Raw genomic sequence first — 24,354 nt, 5'->3', positions numbered from 1 at the left:
GCCCTGGTTCCAGGAATACAATGAGCAGAAGGCTTAGAACTGTACAGTTGTACAGGGCCTTGGTGAGACCACACCTGGAGTATTGCGTACAGTTTTGGTCTCCTAATCTGAGGAAGGACATTCTTGCCATAGAGGGAGTACAGAGAAGGTTCACCAGACTGATTCCTGGGATGTCAGGACTTTCATATGACGAAAGACTGGATAGACTCGGCTTGTACTCACTAGAATTTAGAAGATTGAGGGGAGATCTTACAGAAACTTACAAAATTCTTAAGGGGTTGGACAGGCTAGATGCGGGAAGATTGTTCCCGATGTTGGGTAAGTCCAGAACAAGGGGTCACAGTTTAAGGATAAAGGGGAAATCTTTTACGACTGAGATGAGAAAAACATTTTTCACACAGAGAGTGGTGAATCTCTGGAATTCTCTGCCACAGAATGTAGTTGAGGCCAGTTCATTGGCTATATTTAAGAGGGAGTTAGATGTGGCCCTTGTGGCTAAGAGGATCAGGGGGTATGGAGAGAAGGCAGGTACAGGATACTGAGTTGGATGATCAGCCATAATCATATTGATTGGCAGTGCAGGCTCGAAGGGCCGAATGGCCTACTCCTGCACCTATTTTCTATGTTTCTATGGTTCAAGTTGAAGTTCTGCTGGGAAGCATGAATAATCAAGTTTGAAGGTTAAAGGTGAGGATAGGCTGCAAGAATGATTGAGGCAGGGGCGAGGACAGGAAACATGGTAAATGCAGGTTGGAGATCTTAGATGTTGAGGATTGGATATAGAAACATAGAAAATAGATGCAGGAGTATTCAATATGATCATGGCTGATCATCCTAAATCAGTATTTAAGAAGGAACTGCAGATGCTGGAAAATCGAAGGTACATAAAAATGCTGGAGAAACTGAAGAAGGGTTTCGGCCCGTAACGTCGCCTATTTCCTTCGCTCCATAGATGCTGCTGCACCCGCTGAGTTTCTCCAGTATTTTTGTGTACATCCTAAATCAGCACCCCGTTCCAGCTTGTGTAGGAAAGAACTGCAAATGCTGGTTTAAATCGAAAGTAAACACAAGATGCTGGAGTAACTCAGCGGGGCAGCATCTCTGGAGAGAAGGAATGGGTGACGTTTCGGGTCGAGATCCTCCTTCAGACTGAGATGCTGTCTGTCCCGCTGAGTTACTCCAGCATTTTGTGTCTACCCCCGTTCCCGTGTCTACCCCTTAGCTCTAAGAGTTAAATCTAACTCTCCAGTGAATTGGCCTTCACTGCCTTCTGTGGCAGAGAATTCAGGAGCTTTATATTCAAGGTCAGGTAAGACATGTCGGTTGTGATCAATCTGATTCAATCCGCGACTGGCGGTGGGAAGGCGGATAGAATCAGTGACGACCGAACGATGGGGGGGTTGTAACTGAATTGCAGACATTGGCCTCAATCTTTAATCTCGATTTTTAATTAACGACTGGATTTGGGGCGCGAGGGAGATTTTTCCTTTTCTACCTTTCCAAACAATTAATCAGTGTAATTGATAGATTCGGATCCCATTACAATCTGTGTCACCACATGAAAGGAGATGATGCAGCGCGCTGGGTTACACGCAGAGTGTAGCCGTACAGTGCGTGGAGCGGCGTTGTGTGCGGCGGATTCACCGCTGTGGCGGGGGCGGGGGCTGGGCTGGGGCTGGGGCTGGGCTGTAGGAGCGACGCTGGGCCGGGCCTGCGATTGATAAGTCTGCAGCACAAACGCTGCCACTGTGGGAACCAGAGTAAGTGTACGGCAGCAGGCGACACTCCTTTCGTGCAGTAGATACAATAAACGGGGCTCTGAAATATTTGTTGCAAAAATGTAACCTTGGTCGAAGCAGATACGTTAGTTGCATTTAAAAGACTTTTGGACAAGGCATATGATAACGGAGGAATGGGGGTGGATAGACACTGTGCAGGTAGATAAGTGATGGTCTTGACATCATATTCGGCACAGACAGTGGGCTGAAAGGCCTGTTCTTGTGCTGTACTGTTGTTCTATGTTCTATAATTCCATGGATAACCACAGATACAGGGTATGTGCAAATTTGATACAATATAATACGCTGTGCACATTGTATCCTTCTGATCCATTGCCTATGATTAATGAGGTACAAGTATTTAGTTGGGCGAAGTGATCGCCAAGCCTGCGCTTGGTCTCACCGATGTAGAGCAGTTGACACCTAGAACAGCGGATGCAATAGATGAGGTTTGTCTACCTATGATTAATGATGTTTGTCTTAATGTATGTTGTGCTGAATGCAAGCTAATTGGGGGATAAGTCGATCTGTTATTTGCAAAGTAACCCTGACCCGTGTCAATTATGGATGTTGCCTCAGATGGAGAAAGGGACCAAAATGCGTGATGATGGATAGTGGCCCATTTAAGGACCTGCTGGTGCTTTTTGTTTGCAGAGAATCCACTGCTGGAGGCTTTAAAAAAAATGAGTGCCTTCTACTTGAGTTTTTTTCTTTTGTGCACCTAAAGAGTGCTTCTTTCACGAAGAAAGGTGGAGGAGAGAGGACTGCTCAAAAGGAAGTAAATTATTTCATTGTCTTTATTCTACTGTGGCAATAGAAAAGAAAATCTCAAAACAAGCTCTTAACTCTCAAAACAGATGAGATTGCTGGACAATGTTCTATACAAATCCAGACCAGAGTGTTTTGGTTATGGAAATCTGTCTAATTCAACGACGGGACCAGTTCCAACTTTTTTTTTCTCCATACTTTTTGTCTTTTATGGAAAGAAGGTAATTTCTGTAAACCAAAATTTGAAATTGCCCTGGATGTAGGATGGTTTGGGGAGGGGATAGAGCGAGTGCTTCATAGCAAATTGTAATTGGATAACCAGTTTTATCACCCATGTCCTAAACACTTACCCTTTGGCTTCAATTAAATAGAATATTAAGGTAGGTGGGTAGTGAAATAAAATTGGCCGCTAATCTGTTTTCACCTCATTTGTACCATTGGGCAAGAAAAACAAAACCCTTCCAAATTTTGCAAGATACAAGAACTTGTGCCATGATATATGCTGTACAATTTAATTTTATTCCCTGCTTTAAAACAACTGATCGTAAGAAAATAAATGGATCATTTGGCTCCTTTAACCTGTTTTGCCAATAATTTAGATCATTCCAGACCTTTATCCAACTCTGTTTCCTCATGCTGGTTTTCTAAGCTTTAATACACTTGCCTAACAAACTTAGTTTTGAGGTTGTAAGCCACAGAAGCTTCTTGGAAGAATTCCAGAGTTCCTTTGTCCTTTGCATGAGAAATACTTCCTGACAACGGCCCAGCTTTCACATTAATTCTATGCCCCTTCATGCAAATTTTTTTTTTTTACCAGAAATAGTGTATCTTGATCTACCCTGATGAATCCTTTAATCAATCATCCTGTGCATCTTAACTTGGGTAACCCATAATCTCCAATATTCAAAGGAGTGCCTGCCTATTTTGTGTAACAAATCCTTGTAGTGTAATACCATTAATCAAGTGTTTAATTGTCATATGAACTGACAACAGACAATCTAAAATGTACTTGCAGCAGTAGAACAGGTCTGTAAACACAGTACTCATAGATAACATAATAAACAAACAATTAAATAAATTAAAAGCCCCAATACTAGTGCAAACGGCCCAAAGGCCATACTACAATCAAGACAGTTCATTACTCATAGTATATTTAGTGTTATGTCGTTTTCAACAGCTTGATGGTTGTTGGTTGCGAGTATTGTGTTTACATATCTGTTGTGCTGCTGCAATTAAGAATTTCATTATTCTGTTTCGGAACATATGACAATAAAAACACTCTAGACTCTTGAAAGATGCTGTGCTTGAACCAGAAAGTTCAAGTCACAATATGAATCTCAGCCGGTGAATTACATTTCAACACCTTGCTTACCCAATGCCAGTACAACTTTCCTAACGTGCAGTTGTCACGAATGAACATGTTGAATGTGATGGGGCAAACATTCAGCTCTATACAACTGTAACACAATTTCAAACCTCCCTTTCTGATACAATATAACTGATCATTTGGACTATTTAATTTTTGGGGGGTTTCCAGCTCCAAGTCCAGTGTCTCAATCTCTCTGCTGTTATTTTTTTCACTATTTGGATATTCAGATTTTGATATGATCCAAAGTAGATTGCTTAATACTTTTCTTCATTGAAGTCCATCTGCCATCATTTTGCCCCCTCTCTTAATTTGATAATGTATTTCTGCAATCTTCTGCATTTATAAACATAAGTTTTTATATCACCTAAGCTGTTTAATCAGCAAAATTTTTAATACTTTGCATCTCAATCCCTTATCATAGCCTTTTATACATACAGTGAAAATCTATGTCCCGAGTATAAATATGAGGGACACCATTATCCTTTATGCTTCCTAATCAGTTCCTTATTCAAGCCAATAGGTTGCCTCCAATTCCACATAGTGTCAAAGATTTGGAACTAATTGACGGCCTTCTCTTATTCTCTATAAGAAGTATCTATCTTCTACATCTACCATGTTAATTACCCTACCTTTGGAGAAGGTGGTGGCTGATGTTCACTTTACTCTCCTAACTCTTGGGGAAAAAAACTGATCAATGTATTCAAAGTAAGGTTATAACCCAGATTTACAGCTGTGGAGATGTTCTCTTTCTGCTGCGTGGAGTCAAGTCAAGTTTATTTGTCACATACACATACAAGATGTGCAGAGAAATGAAAGTGGCAATGCTTGCGGATTGTGCAAAAAACTATAGAACCGAATCAGCATTTACATATTAGAAAAACCCCAGCAATTTTAAAAAGACACAACACAACAGTAAATTGGTACAGTAAATTAGTCCCTGGTGAGATGAGAGTTTACAGTCCTAATCTCTGTCTCATACCATATATATTAATGATTTGGAAGAGTGAATTAGAGCAACACTAGCAAGTTTGCGGATGACACAAAGCTGGGTGGCAGTTTTAACTGTGAAGAGGATGTTAGGAGGTTGCAGGGTGATCTGGACAGGTTGAGTGAGTGGGCAGATGCGTGACAGATGCAGTATAATATAGATAAATAATATATTATAGATAATATAGATAGATATAATATAGATAAATGTGAGGTTAGAATGGCAGGCAGTGGCGAGTGGAGTGCCGCAAGGCTCGGTGTTGGGGCCGCCACTGTTTACCATATATATTAATGATTTGGAAGAGAGAATTAGGAGCAACACTAGCAAGTTTGCGGATGACACAAAGCTGGGTGGCGGTGTGAACTGTGACGAGGATGTTAGGAGGTTGCAGGGTGACCTGGGCAGGTTGAGTGAGTGGGCAGATGCATGGCAGATGCAGTATAATATAGATAAATGTGAGATTATCCACTTTGGCGGCAAAAACAAGGGGGCAGATTATTATCTCAATGGGGTTAGGTTAGGTAAGGGTGAGGTGCAGCAAGACCTGGGCGTCCTTGTACACCGGTCACTGAAAGTTGGCTTACAGGTACAGCAGGCAGTGAAGGAAGCTAATGGAATGTTGACCTTCGTAACAAGAGGATTTCAGTATAGGAGTAAAGAGGTTCTTCTGCCGATGTATAGGGCTCTGGTGACACCACATCTGGAGTATTGTGTACAGTTTTGGTCTCCTCATTTGAGGAAGGACATCCTTGTGATTGAGGCAGTGCAGCGTAGGTTCACGAGATTGATCCCTGGGATGGCGGAACTGTCATATGAGGAAAGATTGAAAAGACTAGGTTGTATGCACTGGGGTTTAGAAGGATGAGGGGCGATCTTATAGAACCATATAAAATTATAAAAGGACTGGACAAGCTAGATGCAGGAAATATTTTCCCAATGTTGGGTGAGTCCAGAACCAGGGGCCACAGTCTTAGAATAAAGGGGAAGCCATTTAAGATTGAGGTGAGAAAAACTTTTTCACCCAGAGAGTTGTGAATTCATGGAATTCCCTGCCACAGAGGGCAGTGGAGGCTAAGTCACAGGATGGATTTAAGAGAGAGTTAGATAGAGCTCTAGGGGCTAGTGGAATCAAGGGGTATGGGGAAGAAGGCAGGCATGGGTTATTGATTGGGGACGATCAGCCATGATCACAATGAATGGCGGTGCTGGCTTGAAGGGCCGAATGGCCTCCTCCTGCATCTATGTTTCTATCCTCTCTGTTTTCACAGCATGACAGCGCAGGCATTTGCCTGACCATAACAGCTAGAACAGTCCGTTGCTGGGGTGGTTGGGGTCCCCCATAATGTTGCTGGCTCTGGATCTGCACCTTCTGATGTATAGTTCCTGCAGGGGGGCGAGTGTAGTTCCCATAGTGCATTCGGCCAAACGCACTACTCTCTGGAGAGCCTTCTTGTCGTGGGCAGAGCAGTTCCCAAACCAGATTGTGATGTTGCCAGACAAGATGGTTTCTACAGCCCCTGAGTAGAAGCACTGAAGGATCCTCAGAGAGACTCTGAATTTCCTCAGCTGCCTGAGGTGGTAAAGGCGCTGTCTTGCCTTACTCACCAGCGTGTGATGTCCATGTCAGATCCTCTGTGATGTGGACTCTCAGGTATTTATAGCAGCTCACCCTGTCCATAGTAGCCTCATTTATCTCCAGTGGCGTATACATCCTCGCATGTTGTGCCCTTCTAAAGTCCACAATCAGCTCCTTAGTTTTTTATGACATTCAAGAGGAGGCTGTTGTCCTGACTCCAGAGTGCCAGATCACCCACCTCCTCCCGGTAGGCCTCATTGTTATCGGAGATCAGGCCCACCACCACAGTGTCATCAGTAAACTTGATTATAGAGTTGGAGCTGAACCTGGCCACACAGTGATGTGTGTACATGGAGTACAATAGGGGGCTGAGGATGCAACCCTGGGGGGATCCTGTGTTCAGGGTGAGGGTGCTCGATGTATTTCTTCCCATCTTGACCACCTGGGGCCTGGCGGTGAGAAAGTCCAAGACCCAGGCACACAGGGGAGTGTTAAGCCCCAGTTCCAGCAGCTTCTCGGCCAGTCTGGTGGGGACTATGGTGTTGAAGGCTGAACTGAAGTCAATGAACAGCATCCTCACGTAGCCCCCCTTCTGGCTGTCAAGGTGAGAGAGAGCGGTGTGCAGAACATGGGAGACCGTATCGTTCGTGGATCTGTTCGGACGGTATGCGAACTGTAGTGGGTCCATGTTGCGAGGGAGGAAGGCGCAGATGTGGTTCTTGACCAGCCTCTCGAAGCATTTCATGACTACCGAGGTGAGGGCCACCGGTCGGTATTCATTCAAACATGCTGGAGAGGCATTTTTTGGTACTGGTACAATGATGGATCTCTTGAAGCAGGCAGGGACCACGGACTTGGCCACGGAGAGGTTGAATATTGTGGTGAGCACTGGAGCTAGCTGCGTAGCCATCGGGGCCTGCAGCTTTCCTCGTCTTCACACGTGTTGGAGCCCTCCTGGTGTCGTGCTCGGACAACGAGATGGTTAAAGTCCGTAGCCCCTGCCAAAGGTGTCTGGTGTCCTGCTGCTCCATCTGTGACTCCATCCTGTCACTGTACCTCCTTTTTGTGTCCTTCACCGCCCTTCGCAGTCGGTAGGACTCTACCTTGTAGTCATCCATATTTCAGGATGCCAGGCCGGAATTGTAAGCAGCAGTGCGAGCATTCAAGGGAACGCAAATGCACCTGTCCACCCTGGTTTTTTTCATTAGGAAAGATACTAACCCTTACCGTGGGAACGATGTTATCGGCTATTGTTGCAATGAAGTCCGTGACCGCTTCCACGAACTCACTGATGTCACTGGAACTTGCTTGGAACATATGGAACAAGTCGACATCTGTCAGTGCATCTTGCAGCATGGCCTCTGACTGGTCGGACCATCGCTTTACGTCCCTCGTCTCTACCGCTTCCCGTACTATCCGTTGTTTATACTCCGGCAGCAGGAAAATGGCAGCATGGTCAGATTTTCCTTGGGGAGGGAGTGAAATGGCCTTGTAGCCTTTCCTGAACGGTGTGTAGCAGTGGTCCAAAGTTCTCTCCCCCCTGGTGGTACACGTGATGTGTTGGTAGAAGTTAGGCATGACCTTCTTGAGATTTGATTTATTAAAATCGCCAGCCACCACCATAGCCGCATCAGGGTTCTTGTTTTGGTGTCAACATAGCACATCGTGTAGGGCCGATAGTGCCACGTCGGAGTCCGCATGCGGTGGAATGTAGACGGCTGTGACTATCACTGAGCTGAACTCACGGGGAAGGTAGAATGGACGGCATGAGATCGTCAGGTGCTCCAGATCCGGTGAGCAGGAACGAGAAAGCGTCTTAATATTTTCAGAGTAGCACCAGTTATTATTGGTCATGAAGCAGACTCCTCCACCCTTGGATTTCCCAGATTCTTCTGTTCTGTCGGCACGGTAAACAGTGAAGGACTCGGTTGGGCAGATTACCTAATCCGGCACCAGCGAGGTCAGCCATGTCTCGGTCAGAGAGAGGATGTTGCAGTCTCTTATGTCTGGTCCTGAGGTCATCCAGCTTGTTCTCCAGGGACTGGACGTTTGAAAGAAGAATGCTGGGCAGAGGTGGACGGAAGGCTTGGGCTCTCAGCCTATTCCGAATCTCCCCCCCCGCCCCCCGGCTTACCCCGATGCTTTCTCCGGCTTTATCTCGGAGCCGCGTTCCCACTGTTGTTGCCGCGGCGCGCTCTGTTGTTCTCTGCCGGCCACGCTGGATCGGTGAGTACAGTGTTTAAAAAGTCTCCGGTTACGTTAAAGTTTAGTTTTACGAGCGTTTCCCAGTCGTACGTTGTTAGTGCTAGAGTGTTAGTACTTAGAAATAAATTTAAAATCAACATACATTAAAAATACGCACAGTCTCCGCGGAGCTACCACGACGGCGACTGGACCCGGCCGCGCCATCTTGAGATGTTGAGTATGCATGTTCCCCTTGTCATTGCATTGGCGTTCCCCCAGTGCTCTGGTTTCCACCTATATCCCAAAGATGTGTGGGTCAGTTGATTATTTGGCCATTGTAAATTGTTCTGAGCGATTGATTTAGAGCGATTGATGGGAATGAGGGGAGAATTAAATTGAATTCATGCAGGAGTAGTATAAATGGATGCCTCATGGTCGCCATGGATTCTTTGGTCTTATGATCAGGCTTTGCGACTCTGTTTATGAATGAAATTGCATATTAAACGGCGAAAGAAAGACAGTTAATGCAGTGAGATGCAAGCCACAGAGGCATTGAATCTATTCTACAAAGGGCAATGTATCTTAATGGAATCTGGTCATATCAGGGTTGAGCTGTTGGAAGTGTTTTCTTGCTCAGTTGTGTGATGTGTATATTGTGAACACACAATGGCTCTGTAATGGAATGCCTAACCTTCACCTGTGCAGTGCTTTGGTTGAAACAATGACGTTTGATTTCTGCAATAAATTGATCTGCAAATGTTTATCTGTTCTGTTAAGACTTGCATCTGATATTTTCTCTCCACTTTCTTTAAACCTTCAGGTTTGGGATTGGCTGAATCAATGGTGCTGCAAGGTGACTGAAAGCCCTGCCATTCTTTAACTCTGTCCCAGATCTGTCTGATCTTGGCAAGCAAATACTGGTAAGGTTACAATGGACTGTTAACACCAGCAATAGATATAGGCGTGCACAAACACACACATTCGAACGACCAATATGTAGTTAAATACGGACAACATGTTAAACATTGAGACCAGAGATTTTTAAGATAATCTGATAGTTTAATGGTCATCATTACAAATATTAGCATTTTATTTCATTAGTCGTACAACACAGAACAGACCCTTCTGCACAACTCACCCATGTCTACCAAAAAAGTTCCATCTAAGTTAGTCCCATTGGCCCACATTTGGCCCACGTCTCTCTAAACCTTTTCTCTCCATGTCCAAATATATTTTAACTGTTGTCATTTAACCTATCTCAACTATTTTCCTGTTCATATATCCAGCACTTTTTGTGTGGAAAAAGTTGCCTCAGTTTCCTATTAAATCTTTCCTTCTCACCTTAAACCTATGGCCTCTAGTTCTTGATCCCCCTACACTGGGAACAAGTTTTACACTTGCCCTATATATTTCCCTCATGTTCTTGTACACCTCTGTTAAGATCACCCTTCAACTTTGTGCACTAAGAACTAAAGTTGAAGCTTGCTCAACCTCTTCCTATGGTCCAGACCTTCAAATCCTGGCAATATCCTCATAAATCTTCCCTGCCTCTTTCTAGCCTAATGGCTTCTTTACCATATGAGGTGACCAAGACTGAACATAATACTCCATATGCGACCTCACCAGTATCATTTACCGATGTAATATAATGTGCCAACCTTTGTACTCTGTTCCCTGACTAATGAAGGCCAGTGTGCTGGAAGCCACCTTCACCACTCTGTCTACCTGCGATATGACATTAGGGAACTTTGTACTTGTAAGGCTATGGGATTTAGGAGTGCAACACTCCCCTGGGCCCTACCGTTCAGTGTGAAGGTTCTGGCTTGGTTTGACTTCCCAAACTGCAACACTTCGCAAATCTGAATTAAACTCCATTTGTCATTCCTTAGCCCACTTGCCAGCTGATCATGCTTAAATTCACTGTCTAAGGTATCACCTATTTTAGTATCAGCTGCAAATTCACATATCATGCCTTGTACATTCTCATCCAAATCATTAGTGTAGATGACTAACAGCAGTGGGCCCAGCACTGATCACTGAGGCACATCATTAGTCACAGGGCTCCAGTCTGAAAATCACCTTTCACCACTCAATGCTTCTTACCTTGAAGCCATTAAGTGTTTAAGAAGGAACTGCAGATGCTGAAAAATCGAAGGTACACAAAAATGCTGGAGAAACTCAGCGGGTGCAGCAGCATCTATGGAGCGAAGGAAATAAGTAACATTTAGGGCCGAAACCCTTCTTCAGACTGATGGGGGGGGGGGGGAGAAGAAAGGAGGAGGAGGAGCCCGAGGGCTGAGGGATGGGAGGAGACAGCCCGAGGGCTGAGTAAGGGGAGGAGACAGCAAGGGCTAACAAAATTACCTTGAAGCCAGTTCTGTATCTCTCCTTGGATCCCACGCGATCTAACTTTCTAGCGTAGCCTACCATGCAAAACCTTTTTTTTTTTTTTAAATAAGGCCTTGCTAAACTCCACATAGACTATGACTACGACTCTGCCCTCATCTGACGCCTTGGTTACTTCTCCAAAAACTCAATCAAGTTCTTGGGACATGACCTCCCTTGCACAAATCCATGCAGACCACCCCTGATCAACCCCTGAATGTCCAAATGTGTGTGCATCTTACCCTCAAAATCCACTCCAGTAGCTTTCCTACCAGAGATATTAGACTTACCAGTCTATAGTTCCCAGGTTTTACTTTGCAGCCCATCTTAAAAGGCATCAAGAATAATTTGAATTCTCCAAATGAGATGAGATCCAAGGCCAGATTACCACTTTAGCTTTGCTGTAACTAGTGTCCACAAATTCCTCTGTTTATCGTATTGTCAGATAGAGATAATTTCACAAACATTATTTGAAGAAAGCTACATGTGACAAATATTTAATATCAGGTTAACAATATCAGTTTGCAGCACCTTTGAGACCTGCCATTTTCTATGGAAAACCAGAATAATGGGTTCCTTTAGATTCAGAAATTATTTTTAGTATGAGACATAACTGCACACCATCCTTGTTGTCAGAACAATAATAACCAAGCTCTGACTATCTTCCCATTGGTTTTAGTGCCACCTACCTTAGACACATACATTTGTTTGTGGGGAGAACAGTGTTAATCTCCCCTTGTTCCTACCTTCATTCTATTTAAACAGACACTTAAAGGAGGTGCCACGTGGGAAGGTGTAATGAGTGTGTGGAGGCCAGTGTGTTGTCGAGCGGAAAGGGAGGATATCGGAGCACGAAAGATACCGAAGAGAAGGGAGGGGTAGAAGATGCCTTTGGAAAGGAATGAGTTTGAGTGGTGGAAAGGACCTGACACCCAGGATATGCCAATGTTATCACAGAGTTGAAAATGAGTGCAACTGGTTGTGAGGATTCCAGGTCTGCAATATGAGGAGAGATTAAGTAGGCAAAGCTTCTAATCTCTACTGTTTAGAAGAATGAAAGCAGATTTTATTGTAACATACAAGTATCTTATGGGTTTGCTCATCAGTTTCAAGAACTGACACTATCCATGTTCGCCAGGGATGCTGCCTGACCTCTAGTGACTCTAGCATTCTTCCTGATGGATTGAATGGCCAACTCCTGCTCCTAGTTCTTGTGTTCTAAGTGTTGTTAACTGCCAGGCAGAGTGTTCAGCTGTGAAATCCAGTTCTGATGCCTGTATACAGAATCTTCAAGATGAGAATGACCTCATAAGTGATAGGAGCAGAATTAGGCTATTCAGCCCATCAAGTCTACTCTGTCATTCAATCATGGCTGATCTATCTCTCCCTCCTAATCCCATTCTCCTGCCTTCTCCCCATAACCTCTGACACCCGTACTAATCAAGAATCTATCTCTGCCTTGAATATTGTCACTGCTCAATTATGTTATCCACTCCTGAAAAGGGTGTCAATAGTGAACTAATAGTGAACATGTCAATGTGCAATCGTTCCTCAATGCCAAAATAAAATGGTGCAATGAAAAGGGCAGCCTGGCGATCTAGTGTCAAATTTCTTATAATATACATTGTAAAGGTCTTTTCAGAGTTTACAAGAGCAGTTGGGATGTACTGGTGCTCTAGTATTTTTATATTGTAGAAATAAGCACAAACTTAGTGGTATTTGCCCCTTGTAGAGGCACCAAACGTGGTGAACAAATGGGCTATTTTATTCAGGCATAATAGGTTTGTTATACATGCACGTTGGTCCTCTAACATAAAGTTGTTGTTACTGCTGTGAGGCTGTTGCCTCGTGGGCTCGAGCTGAGCCCCTGCTGAGGTGCACAAAATTGCTGGAGAAACTCAGCGGGTGCAGCAGCATCTATGGAGCGAAGGAAATAGGCGACGTTTCGGGCCGAAACCCTTCTTCAGACTGATGGGGGGTGGGGGGGTGAAGGAAGGAAAAGGGGAGGAGGAGGAGGAGCCCGAGGGCGGGCGGATGGGAAGGTGGGTGGGGGGAGACAGCTAGAGGGTTAAGGAAGGGGGGGAGACAGCAATTTTGCTAGCCCTTGCTGTCTCCCCCCCTCCCCCCCTTCCTTAACCCTCTAGCTGTCTCCTCCCACCTTCCCATCCGCCCGCCCTCGGGCTCCTCCTCCTCCTCCCCTTTTCCTTCCTTCTCCCCCCCCCCCACCCCCCATCAGTCTGAAGAAGGGTTTCGACCCGAAACGTTACCTATTTCCTTCGCTCCATAGATGCTGCTGCACCCGCTGAGTTTCTCCAACAATTTTGTGTACCTTCGATCTTCCAGCATCTGCAGTTCCTTCTTGAACCCCCTGCTGAGGTGGAAGGACTCGCCCCTAGAGAGAAGAGAACTGGTCAGCTCGAAGTAAGAGAGAGAGGAGAGAGTTGTCCCAAGGTCCGTTATATATCCCAGGACACACCCCTGTACCCCGTTACAACACCGCCCTGCCATTGCCCAGTCACGTGACCGACTGCTGAGTGTTCGTGTAGCTAGTGGCCCAACCACTGGGTGCCGCCACAGGACCCCCCCCACTCCCCCCCCCCCCCCCCCCCCCCCCCCCCCCGAACCAGAGGCAGGAAAACGGGCAGGCTGACAAAACGCGGCAGCCTGACTCGTAAACTAACAGGCAGACCGTGAGGGCAGACGTCGAAAAGGGATAGAATGTGCGCGAGCATGGTCGCGGCCGGCTCTTGCACGAAGGTCGGGGGCAGTCCAAAAATACTAGATTTCCATGCATACAGCATAATTAAAAAAATAGTGGTTGGATTAAATAAATGGAGATAATTGATTGAAATATGAAGCATGGAAAGCAAGTCCTAGTGCCCACTGTGTCCACACCTACCATTGATCACCCGTTTACACTAGTTCAATGTTATTCCACTTCCTCAACCACTCTCTGCACATTAGGAGGCCAGTTAACTTACAAACCTGCACACGTTTGGGATGTGGGAGGAAACCCATATAGTCATAGGGAGAATGTGCAAACTCCACACAGACAACACCCGAGGTCAGGATTGAACCCAGGTCTCTGATGCTGTGAGGCAGCAGATCTACCAGCTGCACCACTGTGCCGCCCACTGATCTGTTAGTTTGTATAAATTGGTGGGATACAATTATATAGGAAAGAGCTAATTACATAATTATGATGTAATTTTCCGATAAGACTGTATCTGAGCATCATGTATAATTTTGGTACTGTATCACAAAGAATATATTATCCTTTGGAGAAGCTTTGCACAACATTTGTGAGGATATTAGAGGACAAAAAAAAAAAAAAATAGAGAGAGTACAGAGGAGATTTACTAGAATGTTGCCTGGGTTTCAGCAACTAAGTTACAGAGAAAGGTTGAACAAGTTAGGGCTTTATTCTTTGGAGCGCAGAAGGTTAAGGGGGGACTTGATAGAGGTTTTTAAAATGATGAGAGGGATAGACCGAGTTGACGTGGATAAGCTTTTCCCATTGAGAGTAGGGAAGATTCAAACAAGAGGACATGACTTGAGAATTAAGGGACAGAAGTTTAGGGGTAACATGAGGGGGAACTTCTTTACTCAGAGAGTGGTAGCTGTCGAATGAGCTTCCAGTGAAGGTGGTGGAGGCAGGTTCGATTTTATCATTTAAAAATAAATTGGATAGTTATATGGACGGGAAAGGAATGGAGGGTTATGGTCTGAGCGCAGGTATATGGGACTAGGGGAGAATACGTGTTCGGTACGGACTAGAAGGGTCGAGATGGCCTGTTTCCGTGCTGTAATTGTTATATGGTTATATTATATGGAATTGGTGTGTATATACACAGGTGTATATTCCCTTCAATATAGAAGTTTAAGGGTTAATCTGATACACCCTTAAATATTCTTTTAAGATCTTAAATGGAATTGACAGGCTAGAGTGAGAGAGACCTACTCTGCTAGGGGGTAAATCCTGCATGTTGTGGTTTTTATGTTGCTTTAAAACCAAAACTAGGTCATTCAGAACAAACATTACAAAACACGTTTTCTTCCAGTGTAGTGCTCCCTTCCACAAAAAAAAAAGCTGTAGATATTGACTTTAAGATCTGGGATTGATAGAATTTTGCAAACCAAGACTAAAGCAAAATATATGATACAGTTCCGCCTGGTACATGTATCAGAAAAGTGAGCATCCATGGGAAAGTTGGCAAGTTGAACTCCAAATGCGTAACAGCAAAGATAAATGACGGGCAGAGGTTTTAGGAATTGAGAGCTGTGTGGTAAGGTTAGAGAGGACTTGATGCCAGATTGTTCCATTTTTGTGGGTTATATAACCATATAGCATATAACAATTACAGCACGGAAACAGGCCATCTCGACCCTTCTAGTCCGTGCCGAACACGTATTCTCCCCTAGTCCCATATACCTGCGCTCAGTCCCATATATGTATCAATGATACAGACAAACAAATGAGCTACGATGAAGTTTTCACCAAAGCCATACTTGGCACTGTTGTGGATAGTGAGGAATATAATTATGGGCTGTCAGGAGCTCTCAGCCAGTTCATTGAGCACCAAAATGGCGGGTTTTATCTAGGGAAGGATAAAATAAAAGTTTTCCAATGGAGAGCCGTTGAATAAGAAGAATCTGCAGGGGGAGTGTGCAGGAAATATGTGGGAAATGATAAGATAAGAAGTGGAGAGGATTAGTTGAATTCACGAATGGAATCCCTGAAGGTAGCATTTATTAGCCAAGGCATAGAATATAAAATCAGAGAGATCGTGTTGAAATTGTGTAAATGCTTCTACAACAGAAGTACTGCTTTGCAGATCTGATCATCACAAAATACAACGGACATGTTAACTCATTAAATTAAAAAAGCTGCAGAAGAGATTCACAGGATGCAAGAATTTTATTTTTCAACGGAGACTATGTTTTAGTTTAGTTTAGAGATACAGTGCTGAAACAGACCCTTCCACCGAGTCCACACTGACCAGCAATCCCCTCATATTAACAATATCCTACATACACTAGGGATAATTTACACATACACCACGTGTACATAGAAAGAATAGGTGCAGGAGTAGGCCATTCGGCCCTTCAAGCCAGCACTGCCATTCAATATGATCATGGCTAATCATCTAAAATCAGTACCCAGTTCCTGCTTTTTCCTCATATCCCTTGATTTCTTTAGGCCCAAGAGCTAAATCTAACTCTCTCTTGAAAATATCCAGTTAATTGGCCTCCACTGCCTTCTGTGGCAAGGAATTCCACAGATTCACAAATCTCTGGATGAAAAAGTTTTTCCTCATCTCAGTCCTAAATGGCCTACCCCTTATTGTTAAACTGTGACCCCAGGTTCTGGACTCCTCCAACATCGGGAACATTTTTCCCACATCTAGCCTGTCCAATCCTTTAAGAATTTTATGTTTCTATATGATTCCCTCTCATCCTTCTAAATTCCAGTGAATAAAGCCCAGTCGACCCATTCTCTCATCATATGTCAGTTCCGCCATCCCGGGATTTAACCCAGTGAACCTACGCTGCACTCCCTCAATAGCAATAATGGCCTTGCTCAAGTTAGGAGATCATAATTGCACACAATACTCCGGGTGCAGTCTCACCAGGGCCCTGTACAACTGCAGTAGGGCCTCCTTGTTCCTATACTCAAATCCTTTCGTAATGAAGGCCAACATGCATTAGCTTTCCACACTGCCTGCTGTACCTGCATGCTTAAGTACAGTGTGGACTGTAATGGGTCAGGTGACTTTATTTCTAGTTTAGTTCTAGTTTCACAGTGCGTGCATTGCAGCACCATCTCCAGAATAAAATGTACCCAGAAATCTTTGCAAAGCTGCAGCATTGCAAATTTAGGTCGGGCAATACAAAGAAGTTATTGATTGACTGGCAATAATCCTGGAAAAGAGGTTGGGCACGAAGCTATGGGAAAATAGTTTAATGTCTGGCTCAGTAATATCAAATATCCCTCATCTTCATCACAAAATATGTGCAAACCTAGAATATCAGTACCTAATAAACTTCCAACATTCTTCAATACCTCTACTCGTGGATCAGTGCTGTTACATTTGTGCTGAAGTGAAAATGGAGAGCCGTTGAATAAGAAGAATCTGCAAGGGGGGGGGGGGGGTGAAACGGGAAGAAGCCTCTGTTCACACAAGGCTAAGAAAGCTGAACATTCAACCTATTTTGATGTGAGGAGTGGCATGGAAAAATCCAAGAGAGTTGAGGTGCTGGAGTAAAGGGCCGGTCCCACGAGCATGCGACTCCATGCGGCAAGCGCAACCTAACGTGGTCGCTTGAGCCATACAGCCTCGCGGGGCCGGTCCCACTTTGATCGCTGGAGCCGTATGGAGTTGTGCGGAGCTGGTCCCGACATCGCTCGGGGCTCCGAAAAACTGACCGTGTTCAAAAATTCCGCGCGGCAACGGCCTGCCGGCCCGCAGCCACCTCAACGCCATACGTCACGCGTGAACTTCCGCGGACTTCGCTCACACTTCATGTCACTCACTCGACCTCCGCGTGGCCCCCGCTTCTGGTTAGGTCACACTTGCCGCATGGAGTCGCTTGGGTCGCGCTTGCGGCATGGAGTCGCAAGCTCGTGGGACAGGCCCTTTACTTAGCCGGTCACTCAGCATCTCTGGAGAAAATAGATAGGTGACGTTTCAGGTCGGGACCCTGCTTCAGATGGTTACCATTCGGTGAAGCTATGACTGAGGTATAAAATATGGAGCTGTCATGAGAAGCATCACAGGAAACCTGTGAATTTATGAGAAAGATAGGCAGCGAATGGGTGTGCAGCCATATGTCGTTCTATTCTGAGCTCACTAATGCAATCATCATTGACACAAATAGCATTCATGACTAAAACTTTTGTTGTACTTGAGAAAGAAACATTTTGCACTGTTTTATTCATTCTGGACACAATGATGGTTCTCAGCTCTTTTCAGTGCTAACATTTGCTGCTTGGCTGTGAAAAAGTTGACCTTGTTTTTATTTCTATCCTTGTTCTTGTCTCACAGGGAGTTGGAAGAGTACCCATGTGATCAACTTTGGGAGGCCAAAATTATGGGAAATCATTTTAAAAACAATCGGCAGCTTGAGTAGAATAAGAGCGATGCATATTTAAAAAGAAAACATCCAGCACTTCCAGTTTTAATACTAATCTAATGTAGGTGAAGGTGGAGAGACCCAAATATTGAAGTTTGGTTAAAATTAAAACATCTTTAAAATAAGGATAAATCTAACTGTTCTGAAAAGGGTTGTATAATACAGCAGAAAATGTGAGATTAGAGCTGGTAGGGGCATGAATACTGAAATGTACTGAAGCATATTTTGTAGTTGGGAGAAGGTAGGTTTGTCCACTGCCTCTTGTCTGCAAATGAATAATGCTTTTCATATGAATAGTTTACTGCAAAATGTAATATTCAACTTAATTACATGATTCTATCATCTGTTGCTGTTGCTGTTTTGACCTTAAATATAGCAGAACGAAATGTGTCAATCCCTTTATGTGTTTGTATTTGTAGATGATAGCTCTTTATTCATACTTGTGCAACAATATTTTGTTAAACCATGTACCATTTATTTCTAGTTAATCAGAATGACAATCCCTTCTACCTACAATCCAATCTGAATTCCCACGCCTATGGCCTACACATCTATGGGATACTTTGCTGTTGAGAGAAAAACTTCCTGTAAGAATGCATCTTCATTTATATGGTGGGAGTCCATAGAAGGGAGGGGGGGGGGGGGAGGAATAAGATTTGCGTCTATGAAAAATCATGTTACAGACAATTTCAAGGAAAGCAACTGCTCCGTAGTGCAGAGGTACACTGTTCTGAACTCTGGCAAAGACGCCCAAGGGTCTTGCTCGTAGTGGTGGATCTGACACCTTATCACTATGGTATTGGTCCTGGAGGCTTCCTAGAGAGGAGAGAAAAGGAATGATTTTTCTTGGTCAAGGAGACCATTCTGCTTCCCAGGCACTCTCCCATTTTGCATCTGATTTACACATCTTATTCCACTCTTGATTTGCATCAAATTCCATTGCTCATCACCCTTGGCTCATTGACCTCTATTGGCTGATCTAGCATATATTATAATTCTATTTTATGTTATAATTACAAAATTCTCATGCTGGTTCCAACACATTCTTTGCCACATCCCTCTGTCAAGCCCTGTCTTCGAGTTGTGGAGAGATTCAGCATGGAAACATGCCTTCAATTCAAATCCCTTGATCTTCACTTCCAATCACTGGCCTGTTTCCTTTATCATCGTAACTTTTTTTGCATATCTTTCATTCATTGTTCTTTATCTCTCCACATCACCCTCTATATCTCTCGTTTCCCTTATCCCTAACCAGTCTGAAGATGGGTCTCGACCAGAAACGTCACCCATTCCTTCTCTCCAGAGATGCTGCCTGTCCCGCTGAGTTACCTCAGATTTTTGCGTCTATCTTCAGTTTACACCAGTATCTGCAGCTCATTCCTACACCTTCACTCACTACTCCATTGGCAACCATCCTTTGGCTTGCTAACCCAGGATTTTTTTTCCTGACAGCTCTCTGCCCTTCCAATTAGATTTAATTACCAATAACACATCCTTATAGCTTAAAAAAAAGACTTTGTGGTTTGGTTTCAAGTTTTCTTTTGCTACTTGTGCTGCGAAGTGCTGCTAGGAATGTTTTACTAAATGGAAGGCAGTATATTAATACAAATTTTCAATGCTCCCTCTTTGTCTCCTTTTGAATGCCCCCCTGTTAAGGGATGCAATTCAATGTTGTAATAAAATTGTTGCCTAACAAAACTATCTTTTTAAGGGTCTACACTTCTGCCTTGAGAGGGGCCACGTTGCCATCGCCTTGCTGTGGTACTCAGCACCCAGCGAGCGCTCCATTTATAAATCAAGCTGCAGAATGAGCATCGCAATCATTTTCAACGCTCTGCTTGTGTCCATCCTGGCTGCAGTACTGTGGAAGTATGTCAAGTTGTGGGAGCATGCCACTTCACTAGAGGAAGAATTGTTGCTCTCCCAGCAAACCCAAGAGTTGTCCCAAGTGAAGATTGACTACCATGCTGCCCTGCAAGCTCTTACGGAAAATGGCACTAGAATGGTTTGCACAGGGAAAATGCATACTGAGCGGATCTGTCGGTTTGAGTCACTCTGCTATACCACTGAGGCGGAAGAGTTTGTCTTCTTCCATGGCAATGCCTCTGTAATGCTGCCAAACCTGGGCTCGCGACGGTTCCAGCCCGCTCTGTTAGACCTGACTTCAGTCGAAGATCACACTGCACAATACTTCAATTTTGTGGAATTGCCTGTTGCTGCACTTAAGTTCATGCATAAGCCAGTCTTTGTGCCGGATGTTGCACTGATCATGAATCGTTTCAATCCAGACAACCTTATGCACATCTTTCACGATGATCTGCTCCCAATCTACTACACAATGCAGCAGTTCCCAGACTTGAATGAAGATTCTCGATTGGTCTTCATGGAAGGGTGGAATGAAGGGTTGCACTTTGAGCTGTACAAATTATTTAGCAACAAACAACCTCTTCTGAAGGAACAATTGAAAAGTCTTGGAAGTTTGCTTTGCTTTACAAAGTCTTACGTTGGGTTGTCAAAAATGACAACTTGGTATCAATATGGTTTCATCCAACCTCAGGGACCAAAAGCAAATATTTTAGTATCTGGAAATGAAATTAGGCAATTCACACAATCACTTGTGGAAAAGTTAAACATTACTGCAGGCTCCAGTGGCGAAGAGTATATTGTGCTATTCAGTCGCTCAATCAACAGGTTGATTTTGAATGAAGCAGAATTAATCCTAGGTCTAGCGCAGGAGTTTCAGATGAGGACTGTTGCAGTGTCTTTAGATGATTATTCCTTTGGAGATCTTGTTAGGCTGATCAGCAGGGCCTCAATGTTGGTCAGCATGCATGGATCGCAACTGGTGATGGCACTGTTTCTGCCCCGGGGTGGTGTGGTTGTTGAACTCTTCCCTTATGGAGTGAACCCAGAACATTACACACCCTATAAAACGTTGGCATCTCTCCCGAGCATGGACCTTCAGTATGTTGCCTGGCAGAATACTAAGGAAGAGAATACTGTTACCTATCCCGACAGGCCCTGGGAACAAGGTGGAATTGCTCACCTTGAAAAGGCTGAGCAAGAACGCATAATGAAGAGCAAAGAGGTTCCTCGTCACTTGTGCTGCCGAAATGCCGAATGGCTCTTCCGTATTTATCAGGACACCCTGGTAGATATTCCATCTATGATGACCGCAATTCATCAGTCGGTGATTTCCAAACCACCTCTCGGGAAGCTTAAAGCAAGAAGTATAATACATCCTGGGAAAGTGAGAGAATCCATGTGTCAAGCGTCTGTCCAGAGCGCCAGTGAGGCAAAGTTGTCGATTTCATGGCAAGTACCTTGGAATCTGAAGTACCTCAAAGTAAAGGATGTGAAGTATGAGGTTTGGATCCAGGAACAAGGTGAGAACACATACATGCCCTACATCTTGCCTCACCAGAACTACACATTTGTAGAAAACATTAAACCATTTACAACTTATTTGGTTTGGATAAGGTGCATCTTTAATAAAAACCTCCTCGGTCCATTTGCAGAGACGCTGACTTGTAACACATAAGGCAAGATTGCTGGGTGGGCAAAGAAGAAACATCCTGTACTTCACTATGTTGTGTGGCTCAAAAGTGTGTAATTCAATATTCTGTTAGCCCTGTAGTTGAAAAAGTGTGTAATGAATACAGAACTGATCTTAAATAACGAGTTATTTTGGGGCTTTAAGCACAGTTGTGATCTGATGCATGAAACGCAGTTCAAATGGCAACTGATCTGATTGAAATGAAATCCGCTCTGGTTGTGATGGCTCGCACTAAAGCTTAGTATTAAGCATTTTGACTGGCTTTTAGTAAATGTTGGAAATGACTCTAAGGCATCCCAAATTAGAAGTTTGGTGTTGATGGTTCAACTGTGAACATTAATGGTGCCACTGCATCTTGTATTATGTGATCCTGTGGAATTGTGAGTGTTTAAAACCTCATAAAGAAGCCACTGCTGGAGTTTGGAAATATATCAGTTACCCTGTTCTTGTGAATGACATCTATGTATTACGCACCAATTGAGCAAAGTGGGAAAATAACAGCTAAAGGTTGATCAAGAATCACGAGGCAGAGCTGTTGAGAGTATCGAGCATGGTTCATGTGATCCAAGACACGGGCAATAAAGCATATGTGTCAGTGTGGAGATTATGTAAAGTGAACCTGGTGGTTGTAATATTTTGTGCTTTTGTGAAACTTGTTTTGATCCAACAGCAATTCTCATTGTAACAACTTGTTCTCTCCAATTGCAAACAACTTCATTCCTGACTGGTGGAAACAATCAGTGGCCTGTGAAACTGTGACCACCTAATCCGAACCCACCTTCAGATGCTAGGAAAGTACCCTCTTCACCCTTTCTGGTCCTAATCTTCATAGATTCATTGTTCCACAAAATACAAGTGTTCCGTGGAACACAAGATAGACACATGACTGTTGCCATCAGTTTTCCATTGAACATTTAAAAAAAAAAAACCTCTTGGTTCTGAAATTCTGTTAGTGTCTTTAAAAAAAAAAATAAAAAAAAAAAAAAAAATCCGTTTTCAAACTACAATCTTTTAATCTTCTTTCAAATTACTGCAGCTTTTCGGAAAAATGCATGCAACTGAACACGGGACATTGACGTGTATGAAGATAAACATTTTGTCCAGGAGCAGAGACCACAGAGGTAGAATGAGAAAGATTCATGGAAGTCACTTTGTAGAAAGCAGGAAGCCGCCTTCAAATTGTTCCTGAAGCAGGGTTTCAATCCGAAACATGGATTTGCACCCTCTGTCCCCAAAGGGTTCCTCGAGCATTCTGTTTAAATTCAAGATGTAATCTTCATTGGCTGTATCTCCAAACCAACAGAATTTACCAACACCACAACTAAATATAATTGTAAAATCTTCACTTCTATGGTATATCCTTGCTCCACATGAACAATTATGTGTTTAATCTGAGTGGATTAGGTGCAAATCTGGATCTGACATGTATATCCCCTTAGTCTGGTATCTGCATTGGAAACCACAGAGCAGATGGTAAGGGTTTTTTATTAAATCCCCAAGATGGGTAAAAATACCACGTCTATTGCTGGAACATCTATTAATGAAAGCCTATGATCCTATGTGGTTTAAAATGTTTCATTGGCAAGCCATTCAGCACATCAACAGTCATCACAACGTGACCTCCAACAGAATAGTCTTCAATAGGCTAATTGATCTTGTGGGGAAAAAAATGTTTGGATACCAACAGAAATTTTCTGGTTTCCAGAGACTTGGCAGGTGACAAAGTGAGTTGCATGGATTTCATTTATTATGACAAATTTAGAATCGGCATATTTTCTTTCTTATGAGGAAACTTGAAGATAAATTATTTACCTTAAACAGGAGAATGGGAATTCTGCAGCTGGCGACTCCCTTTCTGGCTTCCCAAAAATTTTCCAACATCTGCAAAGCACAGGTTCGGATTGTATTGAAATATTCTCCATTTATCTAGATGTCCATCGGCACACACGAACCATTCAGGACAAGGCTACCTATTTGACAAGCTTGAACATTCACACCCTCATCTACAAACTGAGACATTGACAGCACTTCTTAAATCTGTGACCTCCACTGCTTTGAAAGACAAATGTAGCAGGTGCATGGGAGCACCATAGCTTGCAGACCCCCCTCTAAGTTGCATACCATTCCAACTTGGAAATATACCACCATTCTATTATCACTGGATCTAATCCCTAGTTGAGTTAATGACATATGTTTAAAATATGATAACTGCAATCAATATTGGATCCATGAGTTAACCTGATGCAAGATGAAATTCACATCTTATCTACATTCATTGCTGCCCAGTCTTAATGCTGATCATTCCTGGTGTCAATGCAATAGGGACTTCATGGATCACAGGAAATCATCACCTTTGCGATGATGTTATTGATCTTACCAGAAATTGAATTTAAATATTGAATGTGTATTGTTGTAATTGTCCTGCAGTCCAATACTCAAGGAAAGGAATTTTAACCCTCAATTGCTTGCTTGAAATTACTGTACTATTTCAGTGTGTGTTGATATGATGTTCAATAGATAATAGGTGCAGGAGTAGGCCATTCGGCCCTCCGAGCCAGCACCGCCATTCAATGTGATCATGGCCGATCATCCACAATCAGTACCCCGTTCCTGCCT

At 43.6% G+C, this 24,354-nt stretch overlaps 1 protein-coding gene across 3 annotated transcripts; it reads left to right on the top strand.

Annotated features, from left to right (window-relative positions):
* Window positions 1-1,648: 1,648 nt before the first annotated feature.
* pomgnt2 (protein O-linked mannose N-acetylglucosaminyltransferase 2 (beta 1,4-)) lies at window positions 1,649-24,354 on the top strand. 3 transcript variants are annotated; one of them, XM_033019106.1, is made up of 4 exons: window positions 1,649-1,760; window positions 9,484-9,583; window positions 18,667-18,769; window positions 19,894-24,354. In XM_033019106.1, exon 4 carries the CDS (start codon window positions 19,990-19,992, stop codon window positions 21,721-21,723), a length of 1,734 nt encoding a protein of 577 aa, XP_032874997.1. In that variant the 5' UTR covers window positions 1,649-1,760; window positions 9,484-9,583; window positions 18,667-18,769; window positions 19,894-19,989; the 3' UTR covers window positions 21,724-24,354. The 3 variants fall into 3 exon arrangements, with proteins under 3 accessions (XP_032874997.1, XP_032874998.1, XP_032874999.1); XM_033019107.1 differs by lacking the exon at window positions 18,667-18,769; XM_033019108.1 differs by lacking the exons at window positions 9,484-9,583; window positions 18,667-18,769 and having other exon boundaries at window positions 1,680-1,760.

The sequence above is a fragment of the Amblyraja radiata genome, chromosome 4, assembly GCF_010909765.2.
Source record: "Amblyraja radiata isolate CabotCenter1 chromosome 4, sAmbRad1.1.pri, whole genome shotgun sequence".
NCBI lineage: Eukaryota > Metazoa > Chordata > Chondrichthyes > Rajiformes > Rajidae > Amblyraja > Amblyraja radiata.
Note: the sequence above shows the minus strand (reverse complement) of the source record. Positions and strands in the feature narration are given on the sequence as shown.